At 36.3% G+C, this 17,801-nt stretch overlaps 1 protein-coding gene across 3 annotated transcripts in view; it reads left to right on the forward strand.

The window, feature by feature from the left end:
- Nucleotides 1-17,437, forward strand: part of SPAM1 (sperm adhesion molecule 1) — a 49,948-nt gene extending 32,511 nt beyond the window's left edge. For 2 of the 3 annotated variants that reach the window (XM_023223536.1, XM_023223535.1), the window contains 2 exons: nucleotides 349-438; nucleotides 5,182-5,747. In XM_023223536.1, coding sequence (XP_023079304.1) covers nucleotides 349-438; nucleotides 5,182-5,670 — 579 coding nt within the window. In that variant the 3' untranslated portion in view covers nucleotides 5,671-5,747. Of the gene's footprint in view, nucleotides 1-348; nucleotides 439-5,181; nucleotides 5,748-16,227; nucleotides 16,327-17,037 lie in introns of those variants that run through there. The other variant, XM_023223534.1, reaches the window with a different exon arrangement.
- Nucleotides 17,438-17,801: the final 364 nt, after the last annotated feature.

A 17,801-nucleotide genomic window follows, 5' to 3' on the forward strand; every position in this document is an offset into this window, starting at 1 on the left:
TTCTACATTATTTTATGAATGCAAAATAAGAATATGCTTAATCTTTAATGTAATGTCTTTATCTCTTAGTAAGCAGGGAGAATTAGATAGCATAGACAGTGTATGAACTCAGTTCCTTTTTTTCTTTTTCTTTCTTAGGCCTGCTGTCTTTTCAATAGAAGTGATTGAAACAATAGTAGTATCTTATTTGTTTTATAGTAAGGCAATTGCTGTGTAAGAGATGGAAATAGTGGGGAAATATTAAAATTATTATTATTGGGTCAGCATGCTTAGCTTCGGTGTTACTGTCCTATGTATAGCACTTTCATTTCGTTTTTATCTGCTAACTCTTTCTGTCACATTTTCCAGGATGAACTTGTGTATACGCTTGGCGAAACTGTTGCTCTGGGTGCTTCTGGAATTGTAATATGGGGAAGCCTCAGTATAATGCGAAGTATGGTAAGTTGAATTGGTAGAAAATAGATGAAAATATTTCTGTGTTTAATGTCTTTGGGGATTGTTTTGGTATTAAACAAGAAAATAAATAGTACTATGCTTAGCAGGCAGTAAGAGGTGCTCAAGTAATACTGGCTGAATCAAAATATATTTGTGTGGTGGTTGTAAGGCAGAAAATAGTATACCCGTTTTCCAGTGGGGAAATAGAAATTCAGTGAATAATTGATTTTCTCTAGGCTACATGACTATTAAGTAGCAAAAACAAGACTACAATCTTAATTTTCTGGCATGGTGTTTGGTATAAGAAGACACGTCCTTGTTCCTTTATTTTCATTCTTGTTTAATTCTGTATATCAGATCTTTATCCCCCACCTCATGAACCTTCTTGACCTAAGAGGAAAGCTGTCCTATGGACATTGCTGAGTTGAAGCTGAATTTTTTCTTCTCTGGTGGATGTGGAAATACCAATGATGAACGTGCCATGAAGAATACCAGATGAAGCTCATGGCCCAAGGGTCCTATCTTAGGACCTTAGCAAATAGTCTATACTCTAGTAGTCTAAGAAAGCCTTTGAGAAGCATTGTATTCATCTCTTATTATTTGGATAGAATAGACATAGTCTTTATTTAAAAATACTTGGCTGGGCGTGGTGGCTCAAGCCTGTAATCCCAGCACTTTTTGGAGGCTGAGACGGGCGGATCACGAGGTCAGGAGATCGAGACCATCCTGGCTAACACGGTGAAACCCCGTCTCCACTAAAAAATACAAAAAACTAGCCGGGCGAGGTGACGGGCGCCTGTAGTCCCAGCTACTCGGGAGGCTGAGGCAGGAGAATGGCGTAAACCCTGGAGGCGGAGCTTGCAGTGAGCTGAGATCGGGCCACTGCACTCCAGCCTGGGCGACAGAGCGAGACTCTGCCTCAAAAAAAAAAAAAAAAAAAAAAAAAAAAAAAAAAAACTTAACAGCAGTTACATTTATGAGAATTTTTTAAGGTAATCTGAGCCCATCTGCCTATTTTGTATAACTCTTGTCTCTAATTGGATCTCTAATATAAAGGAATAACAGAAAATGTAATTTCAGAAAAAGGTATATGACCCTTGGTAAAGTATTTTATGTGTCAGAAAATCATTGTAAAATGATAATTTTCTGAAGTAAATTCTTAATTTTTATTAGTTGTTCCCCAAATCCATAAACTCTCTTCTCAAATGTCCTATTATTTAAAAACTTACACATATTTATAAATTCTCCGTACTATTTTCTTTTCTTTTTTTAAAAAACTGAAAATTCCACTCTTACTCTGAGGAGGAGTGAATCAGGCATTCCTCAATGAATAGGATGACATGACATACTATTTAAGTGTCACACTTGTTTTTAGTGGCCTTTTAAGCTTAGACTCAAATTCAACTACTATGTCTCTCAAATCATCTTCAGTATGATCCATACCAGAGACAGTCCTTCAACTTTTATATGATTATTTTCTCCTTAGTGGCATTGTCCCAAAATTGTCCCCTATAGATTCTGTTGTATATATTTCTGCTACCTTTCTCAACTTCTGATCATTTTAAATAATAGATCTATCGTTACTTCCCCTTTTTTCTATGTCATTTGCAATCAATAGTCATGGATTACTTGTCATGTTTTCTCTGATTCATTGACAACTTAAGAAACCGATAATTGCAGGTTTACTTGCAGTTATTGGAATTGACATAAAACAAATGCAAATGAGCCATTTCTTTTCATTCCATTTTATTAGATCTGGTGGTGTGACAGAGTCAGCCCTACCGGTCCCAACTGAGACCTAATTGTTAAATATTCAGGGGTTTTCTGAGCCAGTTGTTAATCACTGCCATTACTAAAAATTAAATGACAAAAACTTACAATAAAAATCATGTTAAAAACAGGTGACACATTTCAATATATCAATTATTTTACCTCATTTTACCATGGTCCATGCTCTTGAGATTATTTACATCTTTTGTACCTTTATAAATGGAAATACTATGTAATAATGTGCTACTTCATGCCATGCTACCATAATGTGTAATGGTGGTATACTTGATTCCCAGATCTGCATTCAGTAATGTTTGAGAGGTAGCTTGAAATTGGCCATGGCAGGAGGATTTACACCATGGAGATATAGATATACATATTTATATTTATATATGTATATATATACACACAAATGATAAGAACCAGGTCTTACCTGTTACAGAGCCACTTTTAATGTATTTCCATAGACTACAAAGTATGCAGGTTAATGATTCTCAAGTCATTCTCACCCTTTTACTCCTCTTTGTGTAACCCTTGTCTCTGTGGAGTTGAGAAAGCAGCTGCAAAGTTATTTGAACTTGGTATAAATTCTCATTTCCCTTATATTGGGAACATAGTGTTGAAGAATATTGACAACGTCTATGTACTCTTGGAACTTATGAGTACTTAAAAAGTACACAAGTAAGAAACATATTTGATATGGTAAGTGCTACACAGAGAATTAAAACAGAGATGTGGAGAATTTAACAAGAAAGGTATCAGAGAAGGGCGTTGTCTAATTTGAAGCTGCCATCTGAATGACAAGATGAAGTCAATTGTGGTAAAAATTAAAGGAAAGACCATTCCAAGCAGCAGGAACAGTAAATGCAATTTGAAATGAACCTGCCGTGCTAGTGAAATAGCTACTATGTCTAAGGTAGAGTGGATGTGGGACAGTTGTACAAGAGGAGGAAAGGGCTATACCATGTCACATTGTGCACAAGTCAAGAGAAGAAGTTGAATTTCATTCTAAATGCCATTCAAAACTATTGGATTGTTAAGAAGATGGATGGTATATTAGTTTTCTATTGCTTTCATAAAAATTACAACAAACATAGTGGGTTAAAAAAACAGAAGAAATTTGTTATCTTGTAGTCTTAGATCAGAAGTCCAATATGAGTTTCAATGGACTAAAATCAAGGTGACAGCAGGACTGAATTCCTTTCTAGGAGAAGATACTTGCTCATTTGGGTTGTTGGCAGATTCACTTCCTTGTGCTTGTAGCAATGAGATCCCCATTATCTGGCTGGCTATTGGCAAATGGCTATTTCCAGCTTTTAGAGGCCAGTACATTCCTTAGCTCATGGTCCTCTTCTACTTGAAAGTCAGCCAAGGCGCATTGAATCTCTCTTACACTTTGAATTTCTCCTTCCTTCACTTCATGTTTCTAACCCAGCTTGAAAAGTTTCTACATTTTCAAAGACTAATGAGTTACACTGAGTCCATCTTGATAATTCAGGATAATCTCCCCTTCTCAAGATCCATTCCTTAATCACATCTGCAAAGTCTCTTTTGCCACGTAAGCTCACATCGTCACAGGTTCCAGGGAATTAGGATGCAGACATTTTTGGGAATCAGTTATTCTGCCAACAATAGATGACATCATCTCAAGGAAGATGAAGAGAAATATATTCAGATGGAAGCTGCCAAGATTCCTTCACATGCCTGCATATCTACCACCACCACTTCCTTTGGCCTGATAAAGGACTAGCACAACTACCTCATTCAATGGAACTGTTGATTATGAAAAAAAGTGATCAACTTCAATATTTCTCAGAGGACAGTGTCCAGGGTTTAGAACATGTCAGTCTCAAGATGAATCATTTTAGTTAATAATCACTCATACTCTGCCAAATCTATAAAAGGGTTGTCATTATTCACCCATAACTTGACTATATATAACATTTAGTAGAAAGTATACTCAATTGAACCTGTTTAATGTATTTGAGCCAGCAATTTATAAGCCAAATTATAAACCTTTTCCATGCTATTTAAACCCGTCTGGCAGGCGAGGCATGGTGGATCATGCCTGTAATCCCAACGCTGTGGAAGGATGGGGTGGGAAGATTGCTTCAGCCCAGGAGTTCAAGACCAGCCTGGGCAACATAGTAAGACCTCACTTCTACTACAGAATAAAACCAAAATTAGACAGATTTGGTGGCATTTGCCTATAGTTCCAGCTACTCAGGGGGCTGAGACAGGAGGATTGCTTGAACCCAGGATATCAAAGGTGTAGTGAGCCAAGACTGCACCACTGTACTCCAGCCTGGGCAACAGAGTGACAATTTGTCTCAGGAAAAAAAAAATTGTCTGACAAATGTAGTGTTTCTTACATTTATTTATAATTTATTGAGGGTCAACTGAAGATATGGTATGCCCCTGTGTTCAGCACATTTATATGTATTGTTCTTTTTAAATCTATTTTCATAACAACTTTATAAGGTAGACATCATAATTATCCTTATTTTCCAGATGATAAAGCTGAAGCATAATCAAGTTAATCAACTTGCCCAAAGTCACCCAGATAGGAAACTAAGACTTAGAAAGCTTAAGAAATTCCCAAGTTCCTACAGCTAGTCACTAATGGAACTGGGACTCCAATCAGGGCAAATGGATCCTAGAGACCATACTCTAACATACTGTAACAGCTGTAACATTCTATCCCCTGATAATGTTATGAATTATGGAGGAAGAGCAAGGGTAAGGAATATTAAGCCTCAATTAGTCAATAATTCAGTGGAATGAAGTGGCATGTGAAACTTGTAAGTCTTACAAAAAGCAGTTGGAATAATCTTGTTGGTCAAGGTAAAAAAGAAATTATCTTCTACTTCTTGCTACCTCTGGTTTTGCATTCTTCTGTAAAAATTGCTTAATACACTAAATTAATTCACATATCAACTAACTTGTCCTTTGATATTCTGTCTTATAATTTTACAGAAATCTTGCTTGCTCCTAGACAATTACATGGAGACTATACTGAATCCTTACATAATCAACGTCACACTAGCAGCCAAAATGTGCAGCCAAGTGCTTTGCCAGGAGCAAGGAGTGTGTATAAGGAAGGACTGGAATTCAAGTGACTATCTTCACCTCAACCCAGACAATTTTGCTATTCAAATGGAGAAAGGTGGAAAGTTCACAGTACGTGGAAAACCAACACCTGAAGACCTGGAGGAATTTTCTGAAAAATTTTATTGCAGCTGTTATACCACTTTGAGTTGTAAGGAGAAAACTGATGTAAAAGACACTGATGCTGTTGATGTATGTATTGCTGATGGTGTCTGTATAGATGCCTCTCTAAAGCCTCCCGTGGAGACAGAAGGATCTCCTCCAATTTTCTACAATGCCTCACCCTCCACACTATCTACCACAATGTTCATTGTTAGTATTTTGTTTCTTACCATTTCATCTGTAGTGAGTTTGTAATTGCACAGGTTAGCTGAAATGAACAATATGTCCATCTTAAAGGGTGCTTTTTCAACTAATTAAATCTCTGAAAAGAACAGCTCTTGTTGAAAGATCATTTTTGGAAAGATCTGTCTGAATAACTATACTTAGAAAATGATAATTTCCTTTGAACTTGACAAACACGGCTATATTTTATGAATTCTCAACCATGAGTTCAGGGATTTGTATTCCAGGAATCAATAGCTTATGTAAATACTCCAGTTTAGAGTACAGAAACTCATATTATGCATTTCACTTGCAAAGCTTCCAGGATTGTTTCAATACTATCATTCTGCACAAGACACTGACATTTTGATAAATAAAACTTGATATAGAGTGTTTAAGAACTTGAAAGTGAAAAGCCTTTCAATACAACCCACCAATAAGACTTAGAGTGCTTGGATATTTATGTTTCTCCTCTGCTCATAATCGAGAGAGAGGGAGAAGGAAAAAGGATGGGTGGAAAAGAAGAAAACAAAAGGAGGAAAGAGATAAGGGAAAATAATTAGTATTTTTTGCTTTCTCTGGTGCCATTGAAGACTCCAATTTGCACAGGATTGAAAGGAATATCTTCAGTGTATACAATTAACCTTTGACTCTGTTAAAGCGCAGAGCAGTTGTATTTGAATTTCTTGCCTAGTCTGATCTGTACAAATATTACTACTGCCTCCTTCCTTTCCACATGCCTCCCTAGAAACAAAAAGAGATGAAACCACATATTCCAAATCCAGTCGGCTAGATACTCTCAAATGATGGCACAAGTTTTCAGGATCTTAATTTTTTTGAGGCATTACATTTTTCATGAGAAAATAGGAGAATGTTTTATTTGTTACAGATCTCATTTCTTTATGTTTAAGCTTTGTTTAATATCTGAATTGAGACTGAGCTCTAAAAAGCAATGAAAATAATTCAAATGATTATGCATTTTTTAAAAATTAAAAAAATTATTATGCATTCCTAAGCTTGAAGTTTTTAAAATTGAACCACTTGTACAGTTTTTTACATTAGATTAGCTTAAAATCATTTTTATTCTTTTTTCTCTTTTAATTTTAGTTGACATGTCCTAATTGTACATATTTATGGCATACAGAGTGATATTTTGATACATGCATACAATGCGTAATGATCATGGTAATAAGGATACCCAGCACCTCAAACATTTCTTTGTGTTGGGAACATGTAAGATTCTCTCTTCTAGCTTTTTGAACATACACAATGTTGTTGTTGATTATAGTCACCCTCCAGTGCTTAGAACACTAGGATTTATTCCTCCTCTCTAGCTGTTTTGTACCCATTATCTGGCCTCTCCCTATCCTTCTCTCCTCCCATCTTTCCTATCCTCTAATACTCATAACAATAATTCCGCTGTCTATGATTTCAATTTTTTTAGCTCCCACATATGAGTGACAACATGAGATACTTGCCTTTCCATGCCTGCCTTATTTCACATAAGATAATGGCCTCTAGTTCCATCTGTGTTGCTGCAACAAATGACAGGACTCCATTTTTCTTATGTGTGAGTAATATTCCATTGTGTATATACACCACATTTTTTAAAATCCATTCATCTGTTGATGGACATTTAGATTGACTCCATACCTTGGCCATTGTGAATAGTGCTGCAATAAACACGGGATGCAGATATCTCTCTGATATACTGATTTTTTTTCCTTTGGATAAATAGTGGGATTGCTGTATCCTATGTGTATTAGTCCATTTTCACATTGCTGATAAAGACGTACCCAAGACTAGATAATTTATAAAGGAAAAAAAGTTTAATGGACTCTTAGTTCCACGTGGCTGGGGAGGCCTCACAATCATGGTGAAAGGTGAAAGCCATTTCTTACATGGCAGCAGCAAGAGACTATGAGAGACAAGGGAAAGGGGAAACCTCTTATAAAATCATCAGATCTTGAGAGACTTATTCACTACCACAGGAACAGTACAGGGGATATCTGTCACCGTGATTTGGTTATCTCCCGCTGGATCCCTCCCACAACGTGGGAATTATGGGAGCTACAAATCAAGATGAGATTTGAGTGGGCTCACAGCCAAACCCTATCACTATAGTAGTTGTATTTTTAGTTTTCTGAGAAATCTTCGTAATGCTTTTCATAATGGCAGGTCTAATTTACATTCTCACCAAGAGTTCCCTTTTCCCACATCCTTGCCAGTGCTTGCTATTTTTTGTCTTTTGATAATAGCAAGTCTAACTGGGGTGAAGGATATCTTATTGTGGTTTTGATTTGCGTTCCCTGGTGATTAGTAAAGATGAGTATTTTTTTTCACAGACCTCTTGTTCACTTGTATGTTTTGAGAGATGTCTACCCAGATCCTTCAGCAACTTTTTGATTAGGTTGTTTTTTGCTGTTGAATTATTTGGGTTCCTTGTATATTTTCTATATTAGTCAATTGCCAGATGCACAGTTTACAAATATTTTCTCCCATTCTACAGATTTTTGCTTTACTCTGTTCATTGTTTTTCCTTTGCCATGCAGAAGCTTTTCAGCTTGCTATAGTCCCATTTGACTATTTTTGTTTTTGTCACCTGTACTTTTATAGTTTCACCCATAAAATCTTTGCCTTAACCAATGTCCTAAAGTGTTTTCTCAGTATTTTCTTCTAGTAGTTTTATAGTTTTGGGTCTTAACATTTAAGTCTCTAATCCATTTTGAGTTGTATTTTTTTTTTTTATTCTTATAAAGTCACTGCTGCTCTTTATGAAACAATACAAAGTGGAAAACTAAATGCTTCCTTCTCTCTTCCTTCTACGAGTGGCAACTCCTGGTTTCAGTTTTTTGTATATAATTCTGGAAATTTGCTAATAATATGGAAGCAAATGTGTGCGTATATATACACAAATAACAAATTGGGCTCTGGTGCCATAATTTTTGGTAACTTGCTTTTTCCATGTAGCAATATATTTTGGGTGTCTGTCCCTATCAGTACATTTTGTACTGACCACATCATGCTGTGATACCACTATATGATAATTTTAAAGGAAATTTCTTGTTGGTGAATATTTATTTTATGGAAATTTTTTTCTCTGCCAAAAATTTTATAGTTAATATCATGTACATATATACCATGGTGTACTTTTGCCAGGATTAAATGGAATTGCTGATGTGAAGGGTACATACATTTTAATTTAGACAGATATTGCAAAATTATCTTTCAAAAACTTTTGTTCCAATTAATGATCTCACTAATAGAGATGAACAACACTGGCCTTTATAGAATTCTGCAGTCATGGTTCACCTGATAGGTGAAAATGACATCTTGTTTTAACTTAGTTTATAATCAGTAATGTTGACATTTTTTTCATAGTTTATTATGGATATCTTTTATTTTTCTTTTCAGAGCAAACTTTGTTTTCTCATTTATACTTAAATTCTATTTTAGTAGACTGCTGCCATTTCTAAAATTTAAGATACGGCTTTTTAGATAACTGTAGATTATAGTATGAAAACAGAAGCCAAAGTTTAGCATTAAAAAGAACATTTTATTTTTTATCCCTTTTTATTTTTATTTTATATGTGGCATTTCTCTATGAGAATCATCATTATATTTTTAAAGTACGTCAGTTACAAGGAATTACAAATTCATCTATCTACTGACTCTCATTGCTTTTATAAGGGTATAGGACTACACAAAGTTTTGGCAAATTACTCTTTTATAAGAAATATCATTTAAACAAAATTCAAAAGTTATTCAAAAGTTCATGAGCTGTTAGTTTTTCATGGAAAGCCTAATTCTTAGCAGCAGGATATAGGGGAAAGAGCAAGCTAATCCCAGTTTAGCAATTTGCAAGCCGCTGACTTTGAGAAACTTAACTTCTCTGAGTTTCTTTCCTCAACTAGGTCAATTGTTTAGAAGACTAGAAAAAGTAAACAAAAGTTAGCTAGTACAGTGCTTGTTATAAGAATGGTAGGTGCTCAATACATAGCAATGGTTATTTATTTGAAGAATGTGTCTATCTTCCAAAATTTTTCCTCTATTAGATGATTCAAGGTTTACATCTGAAATATAAAATTGACTTAATATTTTTATTTTGTAAGTTAGTATATTAAGCAAAATTTATTGATAACATCTTTAATTTGATTGAAAACTACAAATTATCTCATTTAAGCACTATGTGCCATTTTTTAAGTACTATATTACATGTACATGTCAATTATCAGAAAAATATTGGGACCTCCGTGAAGGTGTTTATCTTATGACTGATGTGTTACATCTGTAATTAGACTCTATAAACGTTTAAAACATTATGCTAATACAACTTTGTTCACTTACTTGCTTTCTAATCATTTCAATACAGGATATATTTAATAATAAACCTCAAAGTAGTAGGTAGAATATATAATTTTTATTGAAGCATATCACTTCTTTTATTCTAATTTGCTAATCCTAGATAACAGATATAAGGACAACGATTGGTTTGGATAAATATACAATTATGTAATTTTTAGACTATATCATTATAAATGATTTTATTTTTCTCTGCTAGGTTTTAAATTTTTGACTTTTTAAAAATTTTTAGTTTAAGAGACAGGATATTTTGCCATCTGACTCTGTTGCTCAGGCTGGGATGCACCAGCATGGTGATAGCTCACTGTAACCTTGAACTCTGAGCTCAAGTGATCCTCCCGCCTCAGCCTCCTTAGTAGCTGAGAGTGCAGGTGTGACCACAGCTGTGACCCACCACATGTGGCACTGCTAGGTTTTAATTAAAGACTGGAGGTAAAGACATTTCTGGGTTCAATACACTGTGCTTATAACTTTGTAAAAGTAGGAAAAACCATTAAAACTGCAATATGTATTATACAAATGTTTTTGAGGGCTGAGCAGCCAAAAATAAATATATAATTTTTGTATCCTGTAGAAACCTTAATTCCCGAATAGTTAGGGTTGCCTTTAGTGACGAATACTTTTAGTGATGTTCTGTTTCCACGTGATGCTGCCAATTAGTCTAACTGAAATTGTTAATCACCACTTTACAATTCTTCATAAATAAGAAGAGCTTCTGTTTATTATACAACAATCATATGCTTTATATACAACTTCTCATTTAATAAATTTTCTTCCAGTTGAAATAACTACACCTTAGATAAGTGACTTGCCCTGGGTCAGACAGCTAATAAGTCCTAGAGGCTGAAAAAAGATCGGAGTGGGTGACTTTGACTCCCAAGCCTGTGCATTCCACCATTATACAATACTGCTCCTGCAAGGATGTGAAGTCAAGTAACATCATAACACAAAGGAACTAGTTCTTATTTCTTTTCACTCCAGGCTTCAGAGTAGCTTCTGACCATGGGTAAAACAAAAGAAACGACTTTTTCTTTTGTTGCATTTGCTTCTGGCGTTTGTGTCATGAAATCTTCGCCCTTGCCTATGCCCTGAATGGTATTGTCTGGATTTTCTTCTAGGGTTTTTATAATTTTGGGTTTTACATGTAAGTCTTTAATTCATGTTGAGTTAATTTTTGTATAAGGTGTAAGGAAGGGAGTCCAGTTTCAATTTTCTGCATATGGCTACCCAGTTCTCCCAGCACCATTTAAGAAATAGGGAATCCTTTCCCCATTGCTTATTTTTGTAAGGTTTGTTGAAGATCAGATGGTTGAAGATATGTGGTCTTATTTCTGAGTTCTCTATTCTGTTCCATTGATCTATGTGCTTGTTTTGTAGCAGTACAATGCTATTTTGGTTACTGTAGCCTTGTGGTATAGTTTAAAATCAGATAGCATGTTGCCTCCAGCTTCACTCTTTTTGCTTAGGATGTCTTGCCTCTTTGGGCTCTTTTTCCATTCCTTGTGAATTTTAAAATAGTTTGTTCTAATTCTGTGACAAACGTCAATGATAGTTTAATGGGAATAGCATTGCATCTATAAGTTACTTTGGGTGATACAGCCATTTTAACAATATTGACAAATGGGATCTAATTAAACTAAAGAGCTTCTGAACACAAAAGAAACTATCATCAAGTGAACAACCTACTAGAATGAGAGAAAATTTTTGTAATCTGACAAAGATTTAATGTCCAGAGTCTACAAGGGACTCACACAAATACACAAGAAAAAAACAAACAACCCCATTAAGAAGTGGGCAAAGAATGTGAACAGATATTTCTCAAAAGAAGACATTCATGTGGCCAAGAAACAAATGAAAAAAAGCTCAGTGTCACTGATCATTAGAGAAATGCAAATAAAAACCACAATGAGATATCATCTCACATCAATCAGAATGGCAATTATTAAAAAGTCAAGAAACAACAGAGGTCGGGCCGGGTGCCGTGGCTCACGCCTGTAATCCGAGCACTTTGGGAGGCAGAGGCAGGCCTATCACGAGGTCAGGAGATTGAGACCATCCTGGCTAACACGGTAAAATCCCGTCTCTACTAAAAACACACAAAATTAGCCCCGTCTCTACGAAAAACACAAAAAATTAGCTGGGCGAGGTGGCGGGTGCCTGTAGTCCCAGCTACTCGGGAGGCTGAGGCAGGAGAATGGCATGAACCCAGGAGGCGGAGCTTGCAGTGAGCCGAGTTCGCACCACTGCACTCCAGCCTGGGTGACTGAGTGAGATTCCATTTCAAAAAAAAAAAAAAAAAAAAAGAAAGAAACAACAGATGCTGGTGAGGTTGCAGAGAAAAAGGAACACGTTTACACTGTTGGGGAGAGTGCAAATTAGTTCAACCACTGTGAAAGACAATGTGGCTATTCCTCAAAGATCTAGAAGCAGAAATAATATTTGACCCAACAATCCCATTACTGGTTATATATCCAGAGGAATATAAATCATTCTATTATAAAGACACATGCACATGTATGTTCATTGCAGCCTTATTCACAATAATAAAGATGTAATCAACCTAAATGCCTACCAGTGGTAGACTAGATAAAGAAAATGTAGTAAATGTACATCATGGAATACTATGCAGCCATAAAAAGGAATGAGACTATGTCTTTTGCAGAGACATGGACGGAGCTGGAAGTTGTTATCCTCAGCAAACTAGCACAGTAACAGAAAACCAAACACCACATGTTCTCACTTATAAATGGGAGCGGAACAATGAGAACACATGGACACATTGGGAAAAACACACACTGGAGCCTGTGTAGGGGAAGAGCATTAGGAAGAATAGCTAATGGATGCTGGGCTTAATACCTAAGTGATGGATTGATCTGTGTGGCAAAGGACCATGGCGCACATTTACCTAGGTAACAAACATGCACATCCTGCACATACACCCTGAAACTTAAAGGTTGAAGAAAAAATAAATATATATTTTTTTTTCTGGGTGCTGTATCATAGGGAATAGGTTATCAAGGGTCATCTGTTAATTTTTTATATGCTTTCAATATGGCTTTTATGGATTAAAGGAGACACTGGCAATTGAGAAAAGAGGACGCTTAGGTTATTAGAAGTTTGCATCACTTTACAATTTCCTGGGCCTCATTTATAACACACAATAATAGCAGCAGGGGGCAGTAAGATAATGGCATCAAGTCCCCTGTGCTTCTTCAACAGTAACATTTCTGTGTCCTTGAAGCCTTTTGGTTTCAACAAACAGAAATAATAGCTAGTCACAGTGCTAGTCACAGTATGTATCCTGAAGGAAGTCAGTCAGCTTATATTTCAGATAAATCTGGTATTACAATGTAAAAACGGTATATGAATAATGTCACTGTTTGGTGATTGTCTGCAAGTTCTTCTGTGTCCTTGAAAGATAATTTTTAAAAATTACTTATAAAACTGATTTAAACTTTTTTTCTACAAGTAAATTAATTTTGTGGTTATTTTGTCAGTGAGGGAAATGGTAGGGTAGGAAGTAAGTGATTATATATTCCCTGTGATTGTTTTATATATTCTTAGGAGTTATGCTGATAATTTTAAAACATAGACCCCAATATAGTATTTGTGAAACAGCACAGTGTCTGTGCATGTGTGTGTGCATGTGTGCACATGTGTGGGTGTATGTATGTGTGTGTGAGAGAGACGGAGAGAATGTGAGAGCCTCTGGAGATTGCTGAAATGCAAGAAGGAAGGGGGACATGGTGGAAGATGGGAGTTGGGGCTGGAAAGGTAGGTGTCAGATATGAAGTGTCTTCTGGATGATGTTAGTGAAACAGCAATTAATCCTTTAGCCCAGATTGAAATGGTCAGCTTTGTATTTTAAAGCTGCGAAGAAAGTATGTTGTGGAGAAATTGGGTCTTTGAGTTTAGAGGCAGGAAAACTAGTTAGAAGGCTATTGCCATTATCTAGGCCAGAGAGGATAAAGTCTTGAATTAGCGAAGTATTAGGAATAGAGAGAAAAGGATAGAATTAGAAATCAATACTTGGATGACTGGGTATGGGAGGGTCAAGGGAAAGCAAGGAACCTAATTTTTTGCAGGGCAGGTAAGCCCCAAAATTGGGTCTTAGCCTAGGAAGGTTCTTGGCTTTGCTCAGGAAAGAGTTCAAGAGTGACCCAGTGGCAGAAGAAAACAGCTTTATTGAGGTGGCAGTGTTAGAGCTTCATGACCGCTACTGCCGAGCAGGGCTTGAGAGTAGCTGCCAAGGGGCAGTTCTTTAGTCATATATACACCCACTTATAATTATATGCAAACTGAGAGCAGGTTATTCAGAAATTTCTAGAAAAGATGTGGTAACTTCTGAGCTATTGCCATGGAAAGAGAAGGCAACTTCCAGGTATTGCCATGGCAATAATAAACTGTCATGATACTGGCGGGTGTGTCTTATGGAGAATTGCTTTTGGTGCCTCTTTCATGTTTCAGCCAATCTTCAATCTGGTCTGGAGTAAAGTCTTGCCTCCTAACCTCAATCTGACACCAAGTTCCTTGCCAGGACAATGTCATCGAGTCCTGAGAAAGGAGCACAGGTGGAAAAGCAGGTTTGGGGGATTAGGTTTTGAGCATGTTGTATTTGAGGTGCCTGTAGGGTATCTTGATAATTTTCTCTTCAAAGCCATGTGATTTCAAAGATCAAGAAAGAGATAAAGGCTGTGTCTTTAACAATGGATAATAATAGAGATAATATGTCTAATAGTTTGAAAATATGGTTTCTAGAGCCAGACTACCTGAGTTTGAGTTCTAGGCCCATTGTTCATTGGCTGTGCAAGCTTGAGCAGGTTATACAACTTGTCTGTGCCTTTGTTTCCTCATCTGTGTGAGAATGAAATTAATTGATATGTGTAAGCTCTTTGATCAGTACTTGGTACATAGTAAGCACCATATGCTTGTTTGTTGTATTGCTGTTATTTTTATTTTAGCTCTTATTTTTTGATTACTCGCTCTGGGCCAGGCCTGTGTTAAAAGATTATAGGCATTTTCTCATTAATCTCCATAATACCCTGTGATGGTGACACTGTTATTATCTGAAGAAATTGAGATCTTACTCTGACCGACTTTCCCAAAGTAACCCACTGGGAAACAAGGGCTAGGGTCAAGATGCAAACCAAGGTTGGAGTGCCCATTTTTAAAATGGGGTTATTTGTTTTTTCACTGTTGAGTTGTTTGAGTTTCCTATATATTCTGCATATTAGTCCCTAGTCAGATGAACAGTTTACACATATTTTCTCCCACTCAGCAGGTTATCTCTTCACTCTGTTGATTGTTTACTTTGTCGTACAGAAGCCTTTCATTTAACATAGCTCCATTTGTCTATTTTTGATTTTGTTGCTTGTGTTTTTGAGGTCTTAGCCATAAATTCTGTACCCAAGCCAAGTAGTGAAGCATTTCTCCTATGTTTTATGCCAGTAGTTTTATAGTTTGGGGTCTTGTGTTTGAATCTTTAATATATCTTGAGTTGATTTTTATATATGTTGAGAGATAGGGGTACATTCTCATTCTTCTGCATATGGATATCCAGTTCTCCCAGCACCATTTATTGAAAAGGGTGTCTTTTCCCCAATATATGTTCTTGGCGCCTTTGTTAAAAATCAATTGGCCATAGAAACATGGATTTACTTCTGGGTTCCCTATCTCGTTTTGTTGGTCTATGTGTCTGTTTTTGTATCAATACCATGCTCTCGCTTTTGGTTACTATAACCTTTTAGTATATTTTGAAGTCAGGTAGTGTGATGCCTCCAGCTTTGTTCCTTTTGCTCAGGATTGTTTTGGCTATTTGGGCTTTTTTTTTAAAATTCACCCACATTTTACGATTGTTTCTTCTATTTATGTGAAAAATAACACTGGTATTTTGATAGGGATTTCATTGAATCTACAGATTGCCTTGGATAGTATATCTAATAGCTTTCATGTATGGTGAAGGAACTGAAAACTTGGAACCTCAGAGCTAGCTCTGTATTTTAAGAGAGGTTTCTCCTTTCCATAGGGTGATGGTCAGAGGAATTAATACATCATATCTTCTTCTGTGCCCCAGCTTAGTGCTTCCTCAAGTCCTTTAGTCTGGGTTCACTTTCTTTACCTGGAGTCTCCTGGGATTTATTCTGTATATCTCTATTTGTTTGCTAGTGGTACTATAACAAAGTGCCACAGACTAGATGGCTTAAACAACAGAAATTAATTTTCTTACAGTCGAGGCTGGAAGTCTGGGATCAAGGTATTAGCAGAATTGGTTTCTTCTGAGAGTCATGAGGGATAAATGTGTTTCAGGCCTCTTCCCTTAGCTTGTAGGTGACTATCTTCTCCTTGTGTCTTCCATATGTTTCTGTCTGTGACCATGTTTCTTCTCCTTATAAGGACACCAGTCATGTTGGATTAGACAACACTCTAAAGACCTCATTTTCACTTAATTACCTCTGTAAAGATCCTGTCTTCAAATAAGGTCACATTTTAAGCTACTAGAGTTTAAGGCTGGGTGCAGTGGCTAATGCTTGTTATCCCAGAGTTTGGGAGGACAAGATGGGAGGATTGCTTGAGGCCAGGAGTTCAAGGCCTGCCTGAACAACACAGAGAGACCTCATCTCTACAAATACTACTGCTACTACTACTAATGATAATGATAGTAAGCTACTAGAGTTTAAGAACTTCATCATATGAATTTTGAAAGGACACAGTTCAGTCCATAACAAAATCAGTACCTTTAGGATGTTTATTTTAATTGATAAAGACTTTGACTTTGATGAACCTAGTATACAAATGCTTGCATTACAAGTAAAGAAACATATTCTATTCCATAATTTTGTGGTAGCAAACAAAGGAAATACATTTTTGTTCTACATCCTCCCAGTCTGGTCTTCCTTTTCCAATTCGTAAGATACTAAATAAAGAGGTTTTCTTCCTTGACTTTATAAGGAAGACAGTTTTGAACTCAGTTTTAAAATTAAAATCCATATATGTTTCTGTTTACTCAGCTAACTCTGTCTCATGATCAATATCCTTCAGGAAATGAAAAAACCATGATTATCATCACCAACATCCTTGAGTATTAAGTGCAGTCACTCTTCTAGATGCTGTGGGGAGAAGGCAAGTTACAAAGATAGAGTTTCCCTCAAGATAGTCAGATTTCATGGTATCCTTAACCTTTTTGACATCATGGAGGCTTTGGAAATCTGATGAACCCTATCGATTTTCCTCCAGAAGATATTTATATAAGATTATAAGAAAAATTATGTACACAGCTTATTTTATTGCATTGGATTAAAATGCTGTTTATAAAGAATTACACCTTTTCTGTCAATGTTAGCATGGAAAAGTAATTTCAGGCAACATGCTTAAACATTGGGGAAAGAAAAAAAAAATCCATAACGTGTAAATAAAGTTAAAAATAAACTTTGGTTTTGCTAAAAAATAAATTTCAATGAGAAAGCATCTCTTCCTTATCATTTTTTTTTTTTTTTTTTTTTTTTTTTTTTTTTTTTTTTTTTTTTTTTCGAGATGGAGTTTCACTCTTGTTGCCCAGGCTGGAGTGCAATGGCATGATCTCGGTTCACTGTAAACTTTGTCTCCCGGGTTCAAGCGATTCTCCTGCCTTAGCATCCCAAGTAGCTGGGATTAGAGGCGTGCATCACCACGCCCAGCTCATTTTTGTACTTTTAGTAGATATGGGGCTTCCCTATGTTGGCCAGGCTGGTCCTGAACTCCTGACCTCAAGTGATCCGTCCTCCTCGGCCCCCTGAAGTGCTGGGATTACAGCTATGAGCCACCAC

The sequence above is a fragment of the Piliocolobus tephrosceles genome, chromosome 8, assembly GCF_002776525.5.
Source record: "Piliocolobus tephrosceles isolate RC106 chromosome 8, ASM277652v3, whole genome shotgun sequence".
Classification (NCBI taxonomy): domain Eukaryota; kingdom Metazoa; phylum Chordata; class Mammalia; order Primates; family Cercopithecidae; genus Piliocolobus; species Piliocolobus tephrosceles.